The following is a 21,477-nucleotide window of genomic DNA, read 5'->3' on the forward strand; positions in this document are numbered from 1 at the left end:
TTGCTTATTCTCCCGCTTGGTTACCATTTCTACAATGGGAGGGCTTCTGGAAGTTTGTTAGGGCTGGAGCCAGTGACCTGGCAAATGAAAATCATGCCAGTGTAGTTCCACATAAAAGGAATGGCTTAAAGGGATTGTTCTCAAGCCTTTGTCTTGGTGGAGAAGCAGTGTGGCTCAGTGGAAAGAGCCCGGGCTTGGGAGTCAGAGGTCATGGGTTCTAATCCTGGCTCCGCCGCTTGTCAGCTGGGTGACCTTGGGCAAGCCACTTAACATTTCTGGGCCTCAGTTACCTCATCTGTAAAATGGGGATTAAGACTGTGAGCCCCACGTGGGACAAACTGATGACCTTGTATCTCCCCCAGCGCTCAGAACAGTGCTTGGCACATAGTAAGCGCTTAACAAATACCAACATTATTTTTTTTTTAGTATTTATCAAGATGTCTTTTAGGGCCCTCGTAACTTGAGGGCTCAGAAATTGGGGATGATTTTCCGTTTGGCAAGGAGCAAATGAGAAAGACCCTATTCTCCCTCCCTTTTGCCTTGCCTACACATTTGGCTCCGCACCCCCTATGTACTCTGATCCTCACCACACCCAGTTCTTACGGTATTTATTGAGCATTTATTATGTGCACAGCACTGTACTAAGCACTTAGGAGAGTACAATATAAAAGAACTGGTAAACATGTTTCGTGCCCACAAGGAGCTCACAGAACTTGCATACAATCTGTAAGCCCGTCGATTAGACCGTAAGCCCGTCAAACGGCAGGGACTGTCTCTATCTGTTGCCGACTTGTTCATCCCAAGCGCTTAGTACAGTGCTCTGCACATAGTAAGCGCTCAATAAATACTATTGAATGAATACAATCAATCATATTTATCGAACGCTTACTCTGTGCAGAGTATTGCACTAAGCACTTGGGACAGTACAATGTAATGATATAACAGATATATTCCCTGCCCACAATGAGCTTATAGTCTAGAGGAGGAGACAGACTTTGATATAAATAATTATAAATGATAAACACCGTGGGGCTGGGTGGGAAAACGAATAAAGGGAGCAAGTCAGGGCGATCAGAAGGAAGTGGGAGGAGAGGAAAGGAGGGTTTAGTCAAGAAAGGCCTCTTGGAGGAGATGGGCCTTCAATAAGGTTTTGAAGGTGGGGAGAGTAATTGTTTGTCAGATATGAAGAGGGAGGGAGTTCCAGGATAGAGGCAGGACTTGGGTGAGAGGTCGGCAGTGAGATAGAAGAAATCGAGGTGCAGTGGGAAGGTTGGCACTAGAAGAGCCAAGTGTGTGGGTTGGGTTCTAGTTGGATAGTAACAAGGTCAGGTAGGAGGGGGCAAGGTGATTGAGAGCTTTAAAGCCAATGGTGAGAAGTTTCTATTGGATGAGGTGGTGGATGGGCAACCGCTGGAGGTTCTTGAGGAGTGGGGAAACAGGGACTGAGCGTTTCTGTTGAAAAATGATCCAGGCAGCAGAGTGAATTATGGACTGGAGTGAGGAGAGACAGGAGGCTGGGAGGTCAACAAGAAAGCTGATACGGTCATCAAGGTGGGACAGGATAAGTGCTTGGATTAAGGTGGTAGTTTGGATGGAGAGGAAAGGATGGATTTTAGTGATGTTGTGGAGGTTGAAGTGACAGGATTTAGTGATCGATCGATACATGGTCTGAATGAGAGAGAGGGGTCAAGGATAATGCCAAGGTTATGGGCTTGTGAGACAGGAAGGATGGTGATGGTGAATGTCTATAGTGATGGGAAAGTCAGGGGAAGGACTGGGTTTGGGTGGGAAGATAAGGAGTTTTGTTTTTGACAAAGAAAGTTGGAGGTGATGGCAGAACATCCAGGTAGAGATGTCTTGAAGGCAGAGGAAATGTGAGATTGCAGAGAGGGAGAGAGATCAGGGCTGGAGATGGAGATTTGGGAATCATCTACATCAAGGTGGTTCTCCAATGAGTTCTCCAAGGGAGTGGGTGTAGATGGAGAATAGAAGGCCACCCAGAACTGAACCTTGAGGGACGCCCAAAGTTAGGGGGAGGGAGGTAGAGGGAGAGACCGGGAAAGAGGCTGAGAATGAGTGTCCAGAGAGACAGGAAGAGAACCGGGAGAAGACGGTGTCAGTGAAGACATACATATCCTTATATTCTGTTGCTTTCCCTACCGATAATAATTTTAATGTCTGTATCCCTCCCTAGATTGTAATCTCCTTGAGGGCGGGGATGTATCTACCAACTGTATCGGACTCTCCCATGTACATCAATCGATCTGTGGTATTTATCGAGTATTTATGGAGCAGAGCGCTATACTTGGGAGAGTACAAAACAACAGAGTTGGTAGATATGTTCCCTGCCCACAAAGAGCTTCCAGTCTAGAGGGACATAAGATAAAAAAATAAATTGTGGTATTTAAGTGCTTACTATGTGCAAAGCACTGCTCTAAGTGCTGGGGGATACAAGGTGATCAGGTTGTCCCACGTGGGGCTCACAGTTTTAATCTCCGTTTGGCAGATGAGGTAACTGAGGCACAGAGAAGTTAAGTGACTTGTCCAAGGTCACACAGCTGACTAGCAGCAGAGCGGGGATTAGAACCCGTAACCTCTGACTCCCAAGCCCGCGCTCTTTCCACTGAGCCACGCTGCTTCTCTGCTCTGTCCTCAGGAAGCACTCCTGGAAACTGCTCCTGACATAACGGGCAAGTCGGGCAGAAAGACAAGGTAAGCTCATTGTGGGCAGGGAATGTGTCTGTTATAGGGTTATATTGTATTCTCCCAAGCACTTAGTACAGTGCTTTGCACAGTTAGCGCTCAATAAATACGAATGAAGCTATTGAAGAATGATATGGGAACTCTGGAAGGGGGGAAGCAGCTGGAGCAGGGTTTACTTCCTTAAAGATGGGTAGGGCCCGTGACATACCTGCGTGTGGCGGGACGAATGACCTGTTCATGTTTACTCACCTCACTGAGGGTCAGATTTTTATCTGGCCCAGTTAAATAAGGAGTGAGAAATGGCTCGGATGGTCTCATCATGGAGAAAAATCCAAATAAACAGAGGATGGTGGTGGGAAAAATCCAGTTGCTCCTCTGGACTCTCTTGCAGCAATCCATGTTTGGTCAAACTGAAACAAAATAAAGAGCATGAATGGCTAGTTGGGGCAGGGGCAGGACTCACTGAAACAGGTCCATGAATTCCTCCAGCCCCCGCCAGGCCAAACTTGATCTCCCTCTAGGCTGTAAGATCATCCTGGGTAGGGATTGTGTGTGTTTATTGTTACATTGTCCTGTCCCAAGCGCTTAGTATAGTGCTCTGCCCACACACAGTAAGCGTTCAATAAATACGATCGACCGCCTCCTCTTCCCCTCTCCTGATGAAGGGTGTTCCCCACACCTCTCTCAACCGTCCGAATCCTCAGCCCCATCTGAAGCTAGCTCATTGTAATCTTCAGCTAAGGATTCACTGAATTATGCATGAGGCCCTAAGAAAATCCTTCTACCAGACGCTTTTCTTAAAGATTCCATTTTTAAATTTCTCTGCATCTCCCCCATTACAAGTTCCTCGTGGGCAGGGAATGGGTCACTTCTTAATTATGTACTTCCCAAATGTCTACTACAGTGCACTGTTACTATTACTGCTGCTACTATTAATAATAATAATTATGGGTATTTGTTAAGCGCTATGTGCAAAGCACTGTTTACTACTACTATTTCTACAACAAGAGACCCCTCTGTCATGTCTCCCTTTATTTCTCTCTCATCTTTTTCTCCTGGCGATTTTGGGATAGTGACTCCCCCACCAGTTCTCCCTCCTCTCTCTTGAATCTTGTCTTATGCCGTCGAGTCGTCTCCGACCCGTAGCGACGCCACCGACGCATCTCTCCCAGAACGCCCCGCTCTCCGTCTGCAGTCGTTCTGGTCGTGGATCCAGAGAGTTTTCTTGGTCAAAATGTGGAAGTGGTTTACCACGGCCTCCTTCGAGTCTCCTCCCTTGACTCTCTCCCCTGCTGCCCAACCCCGGGTGAGTTTTGACTTGTAGCAGATGGGCTGCCGCTCGCTAGCCACTGCCCAAGCTAGGAATGGAATGGAATGGACGGGCCTCTGCTTGACTCTCCTCCCGTAGTCGAGCCTGGTAGAGGACTGGAAACTCTCCAGTTGCCACCCTGAGGAGACTCTCTTGAATAAACCCCAGAAAAACCCAAGAATATTCTCATCTTTCCATCAGAACAGCCTCTCTTTCCCTTCTGTCTTGCCCATTTTGGCTTTAGGGTGTGGCCACCCCCTCCCCATTAACTTCCCCTGGATCCTAGGGAGAGGTGAAATCTAGAGATGAACTTAGGCTTACTCTCCCTGACCTACTTTCTCTCCCTCCCTTACTCATTTCCCCCTCATTTGACTTTTTATTCCCCCTCATTTGACTCATTTTACCCTCTATTTGCTCCCTATCTCCTCCATCCTTTCTGCACAGGTAAAACTTTCTCAACATGTCCTCTTGGTTCCTTTCCCTGAAAATCCTCACCTCACCCCTTTCCTCGCCTCCTCTTTGAGATACGCCTGAAGCCCTTGGTTTTCTGATTCTTTAGGTGACAAATATTACTTTAAATTATAGCAATAAATATTAATCGATAGAATAATCAAGAATCGAGATAATCGAATAAATAGAAATCAAAGCTTTTAGCTTCTTTTATTTCCTCATTCCACATGCACTAGACTGGATGTCTAGTCTGAGCAGAGAATTCAATGCATCGATCGACTGTATTTATTGAGCGCTTACTGTGTGCAGAGCACTGTACTGAGCACTTGGGAGAGTACGGCATAACGCAATTGTACTGAGGATCTACTCTATGTAGAGTGCTGGTCTGGGAATCTTTGCCAAGAAGGGAAGGGACGAGTGGATGACATTAACCGTGAGGATACTGGCTATTAAGTAAGAGTGGGACCACTGCCTTAGACTGCAATCTTGCTGTGAGCAGGAAACGCCTACCAACTCTGTTATAATGTAGTCTCCCAAGCACTTAGCACAGTGCTCTGCACACAGTAAGTGCTCAATAAATACCACTGAGTGATCGATTAACCCGACCCAGATGAAAGTCCGTTCCCGCACTGAGGAATCCTCTCTCTCCAACGGACTCCAACCGAGCAAGCAGTGCGACCTAGTGACTAGAACGCGGGCCTGGCAGTCAGAAGGACCTGGGTTCAAATCCTAGTTCCGTCACTTGTCTGCTGGGAGACCGTGGGCAAGTCACTTCACTTTTCCATGCCTCAGTTCCCTCATCTGTAAAATGGGGATTAAGACTGTGAACCCTAGGTGGGACAGGGACTGTGTCCAACCTGATTACCTCGTATCCACCCCAGAGCTTAGAACAGTGCCTGGCACATAGTAAGTGCTTAATAAATACCATATTATTATTATAATTACCAATAATACCCCCGGGGAACATCTACCATCTTCCCATGGCAGCAACTAGTGCCCCGCGCTTCAGTGCCCCTATAGAAGGGACAGCAGGGATTTAAGGAGGAACATCTTGGGGCCACTCTAAAACATTGGGAAGCTCCGATCGTGACTGGAGCTCGGTGCCAGCATCCTAAAGGGCCCCTTTACCCCTGGCCTTGTTGGACTCTGTATTTTATGCTTTTTTTCATACTGCCTTACATATCAATTATGTCATCTTTCCTATCCGGCCTGTGGCCAAACCTTTCCCTACTTTATTCTTCAACTGCGAGGCCCTGGATGCCAGGCACTGTATCTTTCTGTCACTGGTCTGTTTTTTCTCAGCCCTTCATACTGTGCGGCAGGAAGGACTGCATGCAGTAAGTCTTCGATGAAAAGACTTTAAACACTTGATGAACATTTAACTTGCCTGCTGTGTGACCTTGGGCAAGTCACTTAACTCCTCTGTGCCTCAGTTACCTCATCTGTAAAATGGGGATGAAGACTCTGAGCCCCTTGTGAGACATGGTCTGAGTGATTAATTTGTAACTTCTCCAGCACTAATAACAATGAAATTGTTCTGGTATTTGTTAAGAGCTTACTATGTGCCAGGCATTGTACTAAGCGCTGGGGTGGATACAAGCAAGTCGAGTTGGACACAATCCCTGTCCCGAACAGGGCTCAGTCTTCACCCCCATTTTACAGATGAGATAACTGAGGCAGAGAGAAATGAAGTGACTTACCCAAGGCCACACAGCAGGCAAATTGCGGAGCCGGGATTAGAACACATGACCTTCTGACTCGCAGGCCTATGCTCTATCCACTACGCCATGCTGCTCCTCATTCAATAGTATTTATTGAGCGCTATGTGCAGAGCACTGTACTAAGCGCTAGGAATGTACAAATCGGCAACAAAGTCAGTCCCTGCCCTTTGACCCTCAATACAGTACATATAATAAGTGCTTCATAGATACCATTAAAAAAATAATAATAATAATTATGGTATTTGTTAAGCGCTTACTATGTGCCAAGCACTGTTCTAAGCCCTGCGGTAGGTACAAGGTAATCAGGTTGTAATAATAATAATGTTGGTATTTGTTAAGCGCTTACTATGTGTTGAGCACTGTTCTAAGCGCTGGGGTAGGTACAGGGTAATCAGGTTGTCCCACATGAGGTTCACAGTCTTAATCCCATTTTCCAGATGAGGGAACTGAGGCACAGAGAAGTGAAGTGACTTGCCCAAAGTCACACAGCTGACAGGTGGCAGAGTGGGGATTAATAATGTTGGTATTTGTTAAGCGCTTACTATGTGCAGAGCCTATTCTAAGTGCTGGGGGAGATAGACGGGAATGAGGTTGTCCCACGTGAGGCTCACAGTTAATCCCCATTTTACAGATGAGGTAATTGAGGGACAGAGAAGTGAAGTGACTTGTCCCCAGTCACACAGCTGACAAGTGGCAGAGCCGGGAGTCGAACCCATGTTCTCTGACTCCGAAGCCCAGGCTCTTTCCACTGAGCCACGCTGCATTATTATTATTATTATTGTCCTGTGTGGGATTTACACTTTTAATCCCCATTTTACAGATGAGGTAACTGGGCCACAGAAGTGAAGTGACTTGCCCAAGGTCACACAGCTGACAAGTGGCGGAGATGGGATTAGAACCCATGACCTCTGACTCTCAAGCCCGGGCTCTTTCCGCTAAACCACACAACACACACATGCACACACACACTTTTACTACTGCCTAGGGTTAGGGTTAGGATTAGTTGAGGGATGAGACAATAGGTAAATTTAGAGCTAAAGATTTGGTTTAGGTTTGGGGTTAGGATTAGCTCTTGCAGCAGTGGAGAAGGCTCAGGGCTAAAATCTAAAATCTAGACTGTAAATAATAATAATAATAATGTTGGTATTTGTTAAATGCTTACTTTGTGCCGAGCACTGTTCTAAGCGCTGGGGGAGATACAGGGGAATCAGGTCATCCCACGTGAGGCTCACAGTCTTAATCCCCATTTTACAGATGAGGTAAACTGAAGCCCAGAGAAGTGAAGTGACTTGCCCACAGTCACACAGCTGACAAGTGGCAGAGCCGGGATTCGTCCGCTGTAGGCAGGGAATCTTTCTGTTTATTGATGTATTGCACTCTCCCAAGAGCTTAGTACAGAAGCAGTGTGGCTTAGAGGGAAGAGCCCAGCCTTGGGAGTCAGAGGTCGTGGGTTCTAATCCTGCCTATGTGACCTTGGGCAAGTCGTTTAACTTCTCTGTGCCTCAGTTCCCTCATCTGGAAAATGGGGATTAAGAATGTGAGCCTCATGTGGGACAACCTGATTCCCCTGTATCTCCCCCAGCGCTTTGAACAGTGCTCTGCACGTAGTAAGCGCTTAACAAATACCAACATTATTATTATTATTGTGTTTGAAACTACCACTGATTGATTGATAAGGTGGGAACTGGGTTTAGAGTCAGGTTGACCAACTAATTTACCAACTCAGTTACCTCATCCGTAAAATGAGGATTAACTGTGAGCCTCACGTGGGACAACCTGATTCCCCTGTATCTCCCCCAGCGCTTAGAACAGCGCTCTGCACATAGTAAGCGCTTAACAAATACCAACATTATTATTCACCACGATTAGTTTGATGCAAATGAGTCTCTCTTTGGAAGGATCAGGCCTACTATTCCAAGTCGTTAACATTCCTATCAGATGAACATTAAGCTCCTCCCCAGGGACCCTCAAGGCAAAATTCCTTCTTATGGGAATTGGGGGGACGGGACACCAGTGGGGGAGGGTAGTCATTCATTCATTCATTCAATCGTATTTATGCAGCGCTTACTATGTGCAAAGCACTGTACTATGCGCTTGGGAAAGAACAATACATCAATAAACAGTGACCACGACGAGCTCACAGTCTAGAGGGCGGAAGAGAGACTTTAATACAAATAAATAAAATTCCAAGTATATACATAAGTGCTGTGGGGCTGGGGGTGGGGTGGAAGAGCAATGGGAGCAAATCAGGGTGACCCAGAAGGGAGTGGGAGATGAGGAAAAGTGGGGCTTAATCTGGGAAGGCCTCTTGGAGGAGATGGGCCTTCAATAAGGCTTTGATAATAATAATGTTGGTATTTGTTAAGCGCTTACTACGTGCAGAGCACTGTTCTTAGCGCTGGGGTAGATACAGGGTCATCAGGTTGTCCCACGTGAGGCTCACAGTCTTCATCCCCATTTTGGACCATCCAGAACCCCAATTTACTACCTCCCTGTGCCCACTTCTTACCTCCTTTCCTGTCTTCCATCTTCAGAGCTCCCAAGGCAAAGTTCTTCCTGACAGGAACTGGGGAGGGTGGAGGGGATGTACCCCAACCTGGGACCGCATGCACTTTACCTCTCCGGGCCAGAGGTCAACCAGCCCCCCTGTACCCCAACTTGTCCCTAGCACTTTCTTGTGGTATTTGTTAAGCGCTTACTATGTGCCAGGCCCTGTACCAGACACTAGGGCAAATACGAAGAATTTGAGAAGCAGCGTGGCTCAGTGGAAAGAGCATGGGCTTTGGAGTCGGAGGTCATGAGTTCGAATCCCTGCTCTGCCACTTGTCAACTGTGTGACTGTGGGCAAGTCACTTCACTTCTCTGTGCCTCAGTTCCCTCATCTGTAAAATGGGGATGAAGACTGTGAGCCCCACGTGGGACAACCTGATTCCCCTGTGTCTACCCCAGCGCTTAGAACAGTGCTCTGCACATAGTAAGCGCTTAACAAATACCAATATCATTATTACAAAGTCAGAGTTCATGGGTTCGAATCCTGGCTCTGCCGCTTGTTAGCTGTGTGACTGTGGGCAAGTCACTTCACTTCTCTGGGCCTCAGTTCCCTCATCTATAAAATGGGGATCAACTGTGAGTCTCATGTGGGACAACCTGAATACCCTGTATCTACCCCAGCGCTTAGAACAGTGCTCTGCACATAGTAAGCGCTTAACAAATACCAACATTATTATTACAAGGAAATCCAGTTGGACAGTCCCTGTTCCACGAGAGGCTCACAGTCTTCATCCCCACTTTATAGATAATAATAATGTTGGTATTTGTTAAGCGCTTACTATGTGCAGAGCACTGTTCTAAGCCCTGGGGTAGATACAGGGGAATCGGGTTGTTCCACCTGAGTCTCACAGTCTTAATCCCCATTTTACAGATGAGGGAACTGAGGCACAGAGAAGTGAAATGACTTGCCTACAGTCACACAGCTGTGACAAGGGACAGAGCTGGGATTCGAACCCATGACCTCTGATTCCCAAGCCCGGTCTCCTTCTACTGAGCCACGCTGCTTCTCTATGAGGGAACTGAGGCACAAGAGAATTCATTCATTCATTCATTCAATAGTATTTATTGAGCGCTTACTATGTGCAGAGCACTGTACTAAGCGCTTGAAATGTACAAATCGGCAACAGATAGAGACAGTCCCTGCCCTTTGACGGGCTCACAGTCGAATCGGGGGAGACGGACAGACAAGAACAAGGGCAACAAATAGAGTGGAGGGGAAGAACATCTCATGAAAACAATAGCAAATAAATAGAATCAGGGTGATGTACATCTCATTAAACACAATAAATAGGGTGATGAAGCGAAGCGACTGGTTTGAGTTCACACAGCAGACAAGGGCCCTCCTTCCCTCTTTCGGGGATGAAACCATAGATCTCTCAAAGCCTTCCATTCAGAAGTACATTTCCCTCTGCCCTTGGGGACCCCAAAGATAAATTCTTTCTGACAGAAATGGGGGTGTACCCCCCCCTCCAGAAGTGCATCCAGGAAAACTTGTGCCCGGCCTACCCAGGGCCAGGAGTCAACCAGGACCCCCGGGACCCCCCACTTACCTCCTTTTCTCCAGGTCCTTCTTCTCTTTGTCTGGGAGGGAACAACAAATCACTCAAAGCCATTTGTTGTCCTGTCAGGTGATCGTTTCACCCCGCCCCCAGACCCCCAAGCCAATCCCTACTCTGCCACTTGTCATCTGGGTGACTGTGGGCAAGTCACTTAACTTCTCTGTGCCTCAGTTCCCTCATCGGTAAAATGGGGATGAAGACCGTGAGCCTCACGTGGGACAACCTGATTCCCCTGTATCTACCCCAGCGCTTAGAACAGTGCTCTGCACATAGTAAGCGCTTAACAAATACCAACATTATTATTACATTATTAAAGTGCCTTCTGAAAGAAATGAGGGGTCGCGGGGAAGTGTAACCTCCAACTACTGTAAGTTTTTCATAAATGCCAGTACAGTAGACCCGAGTAATAATGTTGGTATTTATTAAGTGCTTACTATGTGCAGAGCACTGTTCTAAGCGCTGGGGGGGATACAGGGTCATCAGGTTGTCCCATGTGAGGCTCACAGTCTTCATCCCCATTTTACAGATGAGGTAACTGAGGCACAGAGAACAGAAGCAGGGTAGTGTAGTCGAGTGGAAAGAGCACCGACCTGGGAATCACATAACGTGGGTTCTAATCCTGCCTCAGACCCTCGTCTGCTGTGTGACCCTGGGCAAGTCACTTCCACTTCTCTGTGCCTTAGTTAATAATAATGTTGGTATTTGTTAAGCGCTTACTATGTGCAGAGCACTGTTCTAAGCACTGGGGGAGATACAGGGTCATCAGATTGTCCCACAAGAGGCTCCCAGTCTTAACCCCCATTTTATAGATGCGGTAACTGAGGCACAAAGAAGTGAAGTGACTTGCCCACAGTCACCCAGATGACAAGGGGCAGAGCTTAGTTCCCTCATCTGCCAAATGGAGATCCAATACTTGGTCTCCCTCCTACGTAGACTGCGAGTCCCATGTAGGACCTGCATCCCTTATATCGACCCCAGCATTTAAAACAGCGCAAATGTTTAACAGATATCAGAGTTATTATTATGATATATTTCTCATCGTAGGGTTATGTTTCAAAATCTTTTCTAGGCTGGTCTAGAGGGAAGGCTATTTGTGAGCTGGTAATCCCTTGAAGCCAGGGATTTTATAGTACTCTTCCAATAAACGGCATGACCCAGAGGGTAGAGTACAGGTTTAGGAGTCAGAAGGACCTGTGTTCTAATCCTGGCTCTGCCACTTTTTTTTTAAAAAAAAGTATTATGGTATTCCCCTTTTCCCTCTGCTCCCTCTACCCCTCCTTCACCTCTCCGCAGCTAAACCCTCTTTTCCCCCCTTTCCCTCTGCTCCTCCCCCTCTCCCTTCCCCTCCCCTCGGCACTGTACTCGTCCGCTCAACTCTATACATTTTCATCGCCCTATTTATTTTGTTAATGAGATGTACAGCACCTTGATTCTATTTATTTGCTATTGTTTTAATGAGATGTTCATCCCCTGGATTCTATTTATTGTGATCGTTCTCGTCTGTCCGTCTCCCCCGATTAGACCGTAAGCCCGTCAAAGGGCAGGGACCGTCTCTATCTGTTACCGATTTGTACATTCCAAGCGCTTAGTACAGTGCTCTGCACATAGTAAGCGCTCAATAAATACTATTGAATGAGTATTCATTACATGCTTACTGTGTGCCATGCTCTGTTCTAAGCACTGAGGTAGATACAGGCTAATCGGGTTGGATACTCCGCTGTGTCACCTCCACAAGTCACACAATAATAATGATAATAATGATAATTGTGGTATTTGTTTAGCACCTACTATGTGTCAGGAACTGTACTAAGCACTGGGGTGGGTACAAGGAAAATTGAGTTGGACAAAGTCCCTGTCCCACGTGGGGCTCGCAGTTTCAATCCCCATTTTACAAATGAGCTAACTGAAGCCCAGAGAAGTAAAGTGACTTGTCCAAGGTCACACAGCAGACAAGTGGTGGAGGTGGGTTTAGAACCCATGACCTTCTGACTCCCAGGCCCCAGCTCTATCCACTAGGCCTCGCTGCTTCCAACATCTATAAAATGGTATTAATAATAATAATATTAATGATGGTATTTGTTAAGCACTTACAATGTGCCAAGCACTGTTCTAAGCGCTGGGGAGGATACAGGGTAATCGGCTTGATCCACACAGGGCTCACAGTCTTCATCCCCATTTTCCAGATGAGGGAACTGAGGCCCAGAGAAGTGAAGTGACTTGCCCAAACTTACACAGCTGACAAGTGGCAGAGCTGGGATTCGAACCCATGACCTCTGACTCCCAAGCCCGGGCTCTTTCCGCTGAGCCACGCTGCTTCTCTAAAACTGGATTAAGACCGTGAGGCCCCATGTGGGACATGGACTCTGTCCAGCCTGATTAGCTTGTGTCTATTTCAGCACTTAGTACAGTACCTGGAACATAGCGTTAAACAAATACAATATAAGAGAGCTTAACTCAGCAATTAGTACACAGTAAGCACTTGATAAATTCTACAGATCGATTGACTGTTGCCCAGATCCTGCCAATCCCAGGGCATTAATAATTGTGTTATCGGCTAGGCACCCATTGTGTTCCAAATTATGTGCTAATCACTGGGGTATAGTAGAGAAGCAGCGTGGCGCAGTGGAAAGAGCCCGGGCTTTGGGAGTCAGAAGTCATGGGTTTGAATCCCGGCTCCGCCACTCATCAGCTGTGTGACTGTGGGCAAGTCACTTTACTTCTCTGTGCCTCAGTGACCTCATCTGCAAATGGGGATTAAGACTGTGAGCCTCATGTGGGACAACCTGATTACCCTGTATCTCCCCCAGTGCTTAGAACAGTGCTCTGCAGAGTAGAGAAGCAGCGTGGCTCAGTGGAAAGAGCACGGGCTTTGGAGTCAGAGGTCATGGGTTCAGATCCCGGCTCGGCCATTCGTCAGCCGTGTGACTTTGGGCAAGTCACTTAACTTCTCGGTGCCTCAGTGACCTCATCTGTAAAATGGGGATTAAGACTGTGAGCCCCACGTGGGACAACCTGATTCCCTTGTGTCTACCCCAGCGCTTAGAACGGTGCTCGGCACATAGTAAGCGCTTAACAAATACCAACATTATTAACATTATTAGTAAGCGCTTAACAAACACCAACAATATCATTATTATTATTATATACAATGCAAACAGACAGTAATAATAATTGTAGTATTTGGTAAGTGCTTACTATGTGCCAGGCACTCTACTAAGCACTGGGGTGGATTCAAGCAAATCAGGTTGGATACGGTCCCTGTCCCACATGGGGTTCACAGTCTCAATTCTCATTTTACAGAGGAGGTAACTGAGGCACAGAGAATTAAAGTGACTTACTCAAGGTCACACAGCAGGCAAGATTAGAACCCATGACCTTCTGACTCCCAGGCGCGTGCTCTAGCCACTGCACCATGATGCTTCTCATAATACGTAGTTCAACGTGAGACTCAGAGTCGAAGGATGAACAGCACAGATGCGTAATCCCTGTTTTACAGATGAGGAAACTGCAACACAGAGAAGTTACATAACTTGCCCACTTGCAAGAGGCAAGTGGAGGAGACGGAATTAGAACCCAGGTCTCCTGACTCCCTGGAGTCCTCTGAGCTCTTTCCAAGAGGTCATGAGCCTTCTCTAGAGCAAGGTGTTTATTGGGAGTAAAATGAAGCTGATCACAGTAATATTTACCATAATAATAATAATAATAATGTTGGTATTTGTTACCATCCCAAATTTCCCTCTTTCGGGAAGTTTCTGAGCTAAATAAAACAGCCCTGAGCCCATTCAGGGAGTTGTACAGTCAGGGAAAACACACAAATAAGTTTTCCTGGTTGTCCAGTAAGTTTCTACCTGAACTAAACAGGATTTGTGGGAGACATTTACAGAGGAGAAGTAGAGTGGCCTAGTGGGTAGAGTACGGACCTGAGAGTCAGAAGGTGTGGCTCAGTGGAAGAGCCCGGGTTTAAGAGTCAGAGGTCATGGGTTCAAATCCCGGCTCAGCCGCTTGTCAGCTGTGTGACTTTGGGCAAGTCACTTAACTTCTCTGGGCTTCAGTTACCCCATCTGTCAAATGGGGATTAAGACTGTGAGCCTCACGTGGGACAACCTGATCACCTTGTATCCCTCCCAGGGCTTAGAACAGTGCTTTGCACATAGTAAGCATTTAACAAATGCCATTATTATTATTATTATTGTTATTATTATTATTAATCCCTGCTCTGCCACCTGACTGCAGCGTGACCGTGGGTAAGTCACTTTACTTCTCTGGGCTTCAGTTCCCCCATCTGTAAAATGGGGATTAAGACTGTGAGCCCAGGTGGAACAGGGACTGTTTCCAACCCGATTTGCTTGTATCCTCCCCAGTGCTTAGTACAGTGTCAGGTACAGACGAAGCACTTAACAAATCCCACAGTTAGGACAAGAGTGGCCCACCAGTCAAGCTGCTGTGGGTTATTTGGGGTGTGATTGCCTTCGACAGTCTCTCGCCGCTCACAGAAATCCTACACTGGAAGTCTTCCGGAGCCGCTACTACTGCTCAGACGGTTATACCTTCACCCCATCTCTAGAATCCTCTCTGTCCTCTCCATCCCAACGGCTGTCATGCCAATCCAAGCACTTATTCGTTCATTCAATCATATTTATTGAGCGCTTACTATGTGCAGACCACTGTACTAAGCGCTTGGAATGGACATTTCGGCAACTTATCCTATCCCACCTATTACATCAGCCTCCTTGTTGACCTCCCTGCCTCCGGTCTCTCCATACTTTCGTTCATTCAATAGTATTTATTGAGCGCTCACTATGTGCAGAGCAGTGGACTAAGCGCTTGGAATGAACAAGTCGGCAACAGATAGAGACGGTCCCTGCCGTTTGACGGGCTCACGGTCTAATCGGGGGAGACGGTCAGACGAGAACAATGGCGATAAATAGAGTCGAGGGGAAGAACGTCTCGTAAAAACGATGGCAACTAAATAGAATCGAGGCGATGTACATTTCATTAACAAAATACTTTGCCATCTGGATCATTTTTCTTAAAAAATAAAAAAGGTTCAGTCCATATCTCCCCATTCCTCGAGAACCTCCGGTGGTGGTCCATCCACCTCCACATACTCCTCATCTTCGGCTTTAAGGCACTCAATCAGCTCTACCCTTTTCCTCTGCTTTTCCTCACTGGTCTCCCAGTACAACGCAACCCCCACACTCTGCTATTCTAATGCCAACCTACTCTCTGTTCCTCGATCTCATCTATCCCCCTGCCGACCCCTTGGTCGCATCTTCCTTTCAGTTGGAACTTCCTCCTCCTTCATATCGACTGTCTTTCACTCTCTCCGCCGTCAAAACCCTCCCAAGCAAATCTCCTCCAAGAGGTCTTCCCTGACTCAGCCCTCATTTTCCCCACCCACCTGCTCTTCTGCATTCATTCATTCATTCAATAGTATTTATGGAGCGCTTACTATGTGCAGAACACTGTATTGAGCGCTGGGGATGTACAAATCGGCAACAGATACAGTCCCTGCCCTTTGATGGGCTTACAGTCTAATCGGGGGAGACGGACAGACAAAAACAACGTGCATTGCCTTGATTCTATTTATTTGCTATTGTTTTAATGAGATGTTCATCCCCTCGATTCTATTTATTGCCACTGTTCTTGTCTGTCCGTCTCCCCCTATTAGACCGTAAGTCCGTCAAAGGGCAGGGACTGTCTCTAGCTGTTACCGATTTGTACATTTCAAGCGCTTAGGACAGTGCTCTGCACATAGTAAGCGCTCAATAAATGCTATTAAATGAATGAATGAAAAACAATAGCGATAAATAGGTACTTGGTTCTGCACCTCTGAAGTACTTTGACGCTCACCCCACCCTCAGCCCCACAGGATCTTATACTTTTCCATTTCCCCTTTCTGTAATTTATTTTAATATCCGTCTCCCGCTCTAAACTGTAAGGTCCTGGGATCATGTGTACTGAGAAGCGCTTGGGGAGAGTATAAAGCCACAGCAATGGTAGACACATTCCTTGCCCGCTAGGAGCGACATGATACATGAATAATAATGATGGTATTTGTTAAGCGCTTATTATGTGCCAGGCACTGTTCTAAGCGCTGGGGTAGATACAAGGTCACCAGGTTGTCCGACCTGGGGCTTACGGTCTTAATCCCCATTTTACAGATGAGGTAACTGAGGCACCGAGAAGTTAAATTAAGTGACACAGGTGAGAAGTGATTTTACTGTATCTTCCCTAGTGCTTAGCACAGTTTTAGGTGCATAATAAGAGGTTAACTAATACCACAAATGTTAATAATAAACAATTAAATGTTAACATACATACACATAAACCCTGCATCGTTGCCTTCGCCTTGATCCCACCAAACCCCAAACTTTGCATATATTAATTTGATACTCACCTGGATCCGGGCGCTTCCGTCCTTCTAATTCAAATGCCAAATTTAAGCTCTACGACCTTTGCTACTAGCAACAGCTGACACTGGTTTCACTCCCACTGGTTAATTAATCAATCAGTGGCATTTATTAAGTGTTTACTATGTGTGGAGCACTGTATTAAGCGCTCGGGAGGGTATAATACAACAGAATTAGTGAATATTGCAGTCTAAAGGGGGTTAACTCCCTTTCCCAGGGTCACTGCTCAAAGATCCCTGGCTGCTGCAAAGGCAGATTCTGGATTCCTGCAGCTTCCCAGCAAACTGTCTCTATGTTGCATTCTGAGATTGGCTTTGAGGTCACTGAGTCCTCAAATATTTAAGACATTTCTATTCCAGAGAAAATGACACTTACCGTGGTTCTGAATTGACATCTTGTTTCAGCTGCACATCACGTCAGGGGGTTCAAATTTCCACTAATAATAATAACTGTGGTATTTGTTAAGTGCTTATTATGTCGGGCACTGTACTAAGCGCTGGAGGATGGATACAAACAAATCGGGTTGGACACTGTCCCTGGGCTCACAATCTCAATTGCCATTTCACAGATGAGGTAACTGAGGCACAGAGAAGTTAAGTGACTTGTTCACTTAATTAGACTTGCTCGCGGAATTAGAACCTAGTGCTCTTTCCAGTAAATCACACTGCTTCTCCCAGGCATTCTCTAAACCTCGTGGCATAGTGGAAAGAGCATGGGCTTGGGAGAGAGAGGATGTGGGTTCTAATCCCGGCTCCACCACTTGTCTGCTGGTGACCTTGGGCAACCACTTTAATTTTCTGTGCCTCAGTTACCTCATCTGTAAAATGGGGATGAAGACAGTGAGCCCCACGTGGGATAACCTGATTACCTTGTATCTACACCAGCACCTAGAACAGGGCTTGGCATATAGTAAGTGCTTAACAAATACCATCATCATTATTATTATAAACCTCAACAGAGTCCATGGTACTGAGAGTGTGAAAATGATTCTTGTCCACTGACCATACTTCCAGGGCAAGAGTAATTGGGATCCTTCTTTTCAGTTTCAGTCTGGTGGACAGAGAGTGCTGGCTCCAGTGGGGTGGGATTTTGCGGCAGCTCGAAGGAAGGAGGGGAAAGAAGGGCTGTTAGGTTTGGGCAGCAGTTTGGATGGAAAGGGAGGTCTGACAAAATGGAGACAAGACCCGAGTCCCAATGCTGATGTGAGTCAGATGAACCTCCTCCTTCTCCCCCACTTGCAGAAGCATGGCCTGTGACTTTGGGCAAGTTGCTTAACTTCTCTGTGCCTCAGTTCCTTCATCTATAAAATGGGGATTAAGACTGTGAGCCCCACGTGGGACAACCTGATGACCATGTATCTACCCCAGTGCTTAGAACTGTGCTTGGCACAGAGTAAAAGCTTAACAAATACCATTATTATTATTATTGTCTAGAAAATGAGCCTGGGAGTCAGAAGGATCTGGGTTCTAATCCCTCATCTGCTGTGTGAACTTGGGCGAGTTGCTTCACTTCTCTATGCCTCAGTTGCCTTATCTGTAAAATGGGGATTAAGATTGTGAGCCCCATATGGGATGTGGATTGTGTCTAACCTGATTAGGTTGTAGCTACTTCAGCACTCAGTACAGTGTCCACCACATAGCAGGTAATTAACAATATTATAAAAACAGTAACTGTTGTTGAATTGTACTTTCCAAGCACTTAGTACAGTGCTCTGCACACAGTGCTCAGTTAATACGATCGAATGAAAGAATAACAACAAAAAAAAACTCTTCTTATTTTCCCAAGTGGCTCAACACAAAATGCAGGAGTGGGATTGGGAAGATGCTGAGAAGTTATTAATTAATTCATTCAATCGTATTTGTTGAGTGCTTACTGTGTGCAGACCACTGTACTAAGCACTTGGAAAGTACAATTCAGCTACAAGCAGAGATGAGAGGGAGGGCAGAGAGAGAGAGATGGGGAAAGAGGGCTGAGAGAGAGATGAGGAAAGAGGGCTGGGAGATGGGGGAAAGAGGGTTGAGAGAGACAGGGAGAAGAGGGTTGAGAGAAAGATGGGGGAAGAGAGGTGAGAGACGGGATATACTGGCTGGAGCCGAGGCATTTAAGGCCTGCTAGAGTCCCATGTCCCATTTAGTAGTGCACTGGACTCAGAAATGCTTTATCCATCAACCCATCAATAAATCCATGGTATTTAATGAGCATCTGCTACATCCAGAACACTCAGAGTAGGTAAACTTGTTTCCTGCCCGCCAGGAGTTTACCAGATTATGTCTCCCACCATAAAGTCATGAAATATTCAGGGGCATATCAATATTCCTTGCCGCATACCTGGCTGACATAGTGTTATTTGCAAGGGAGCTTACTTGGGCCCTGCTCATCTAGTTTCCACGAATCTCTATGGGACAGTTCTACCACCTTTTGTCTAGTCATTCTACTGAACCAACTGAAATTCCAAGTCTCTGCAGCCTGTCCACCGAGAGAAAACTAGCCCGAGCCTTACTGCATCTAGCAGACACGTACATTCGGTTCTCCATTAATATGAATCTCCTATTTCTGCCAAACCCCTTGTTAATGTCACTCTACATGTACCTTGACCAACGGACACCCATTTTTTCTGACATCACTTTGCCTTCTATTCAGACGCGTGTTGGAAAAACACTGACTAATTCTGTACCGCTTTTCAATCCAGAATGATGATGAAACATGCATTATGGCAGAACTGAATCTCTCTTTTTCCCCGACCCCTTTCTGTTGCCCCTTTCCATCTTTTTAGGCTGTCTCGATGTGTAGAGTCCTTGATTTCTCTCCCTCCTTGCTGGCACCTCCATCTGAGACGTGACAATTTCCTGCTTGGACACAGATGAAAACAGGCCGGGGCAATGCTGAATGTTGGGAGGTGGGGGTGACTTGACGTATCTTGGAGAGTTCCCAGAATGTATGCTTGACTTGCCTAAGGTCACACAGCAGACAGGTGAAGCCGGGATTAGAACCTGGATCCTTGTGACTCCCAGGCCCATGTTCTATCACATCAGCTTCTCTCTTTCTCCTGCTTATTCAGTGCATCCTGGGCCCCAAAGAGCTCTATTTAGGGTTACAAGTTAAGGGATAATGTCCTTGCAGAAGAGATTAACAACCCATTCAGCTACCTGTCATTGGGTGAGAATATTATTTTTCTAAGTGTCACCTCTGGATGGTTAATCTTGTATGTGTATGAGAAGAGATTCCCTCTTTTTCTCTGTTTTGATCCTTGAGAAGCAGCTTGGCCTAGTGGAAAAGCTCAGACCTAGGAGTCAGAGGACCTGGGTTCTTCTCCTGGCTCTGCCACTTGCCAGCTGGGTGGCCCTGAGCAAGTCGCTTCACTTTACTGTGCCTCGGTTTCCTCATCTGTAAGATGGGGGATTCAATCTGTTGCCGAATCGTACATTCCAAGCGCTTAGTACAGTGCTCTGCACATAGTAAGCGCTCAGTGAATACAATTGAATGAGTTGAATGAATACCTGTTCTCCCTTCTACTTAGACTGTGACAGGAACCGTGGCTAACCTAATTCTACCCCAGTGCTTGACCAATGTCATTATGATAATGAAGGAACACATCACTGCTTTAAGGCCACAGTGGAGATCGACTAGTCAAAGAAAAAGGAAATTTCCAGAAAAGGTTTTGTACCCGGAATGAATCCGCTTGGTAGTGAATCCCCGCGGCCCTAGCAACTGCAGTAAAGCAGCAGCAACAACAGGGTAAGGTAGAACAGTCGTTCCAGCTTACCATGTCTCATACCTCTTGGACCAGCCAAATCAAACAGCTGTGCTTACCTTCTTGTTCTGTCAGCCAGCTGGGGTATCCTCCGAAGAGACCGTATGGCAAGTAGCCTGGGTTTTCTGCTCCACTGATTTATCCTGACATAGCACAAATCCTAACTCCCCGTTGTCTCGACGTCCTCACTGGGGAAACGGTTCAAGTGACGTGGGCCGGCAAATTTCCATCCCAAAGCTGAAAGATAAATGATTGTTAAGTTTCTTGGGATTCTCTGCTGGGAAGGCAGCACGTAGGTATTGTCGCTGTCGGTACTCTGGCAGCCCGACAGACGGGCTACTAGTCCGAGAAGTTTCGGGATTCCCTTTGCCCTTTACTTATGAGTCTTTGAAATGAAACTTCCAAGACCATCCAATCCTCTTGTTGACTGCAGTTCACCAATGGTCACGGAGTTTAATCCCTCTTTATTTTCTCTTCTCCGTGAAACAGCAAACAGGCAGTCCACACTCCAGCTCAACCTGAGTTCGGGCTTCTCAAGAGGCCATGAAGAGCTGACTTCCAAGCATTTCCCTACATCTTCTCTTGTCCAGACGGCAGTCTTGGCTCACAGTCTACTTCAAGGAGATGATTCCTTCAGAATTCTGATTTGATGACCATTCTGACACCTACTTCTTTTCCTCGTCCTTAGCATTTTCGATTGGTCTGAATTTCCACCGAAGACAAATTTGGTTACCGTGTCCTTCCAAGTTTTTAAAATTTCCCTTGTTAATGTTTCTGTTTTATCAGGCTACATACGTTTTGCTCTCCCTTGGACCAGAGTTCAAACTTCACTCTCCACTTTACTTCCATTACTGTTATTGCCTAACTTCTAACACATTGTTTAACCACCTCCTTCAAAGGCTTTCCAAAGTGGCTTCGCGCCAGTATTCTGCTCTGTGGGAGCCCGACTTGAAGAGAATATCATTTAAATAAAAGCCTGATCCAGAAAGAGAGGCCTTGAAGTTCAAAGCGCTTAAAATAG

General features: G+C 46.4%; 1 protein-coding gene across 5 annotated transcripts in view; it reads right to left on the reverse strand.

Moving 5' to 3' along the window:
• The window catches only part of SLC19A3 (solute carrier family 19 member 3), a 52,048-nt gene that overhangs the window by 20,991 nt on the left and 9,580 nt on the right, over positions 1-21,477 (reverse strand). For 3 of the 5 annotated variants that reach the window (XM_029060533.2, XM_029060556.2, XM_029060554.2), the window contains exons 1-2: positions 20,516-21,310; positions 2,953-3,113 (exon numbers count right to left, since the gene is read on the reverse strand). In XM_029060533.2, the coding sequence (XP_028916366.1) occupies positions 2,953-3,102 (150 nt within the window). In that variant the 5' untranslated portion in view covers positions 3,103-3,113; positions 20,516-21,310. Of the gene's footprint in view, positions 1-2,952; positions 3,114-16,692; positions 16,982-20,515; positions 21,311-21,477 lie in introns of those variants that run through there. The other 2 variants (XM_029060541.2, XM_029060550.2) reach the window with 2 other exon arrangements.

This window comes from Ornithorhynchus anatinus, chromosome 1 (genome assembly GCF_004115215.2).
Source record: "Ornithorhynchus anatinus isolate Pmale09 chromosome 1, mOrnAna1.pri.v4, whole genome shotgun sequence".
Taxonomy (NCBI): Eukaryota; Metazoa; Chordata; class Mammalia; order Monotremata; family Ornithorhynchidae; genus Ornithorhynchus; species Ornithorhynchus anatinus.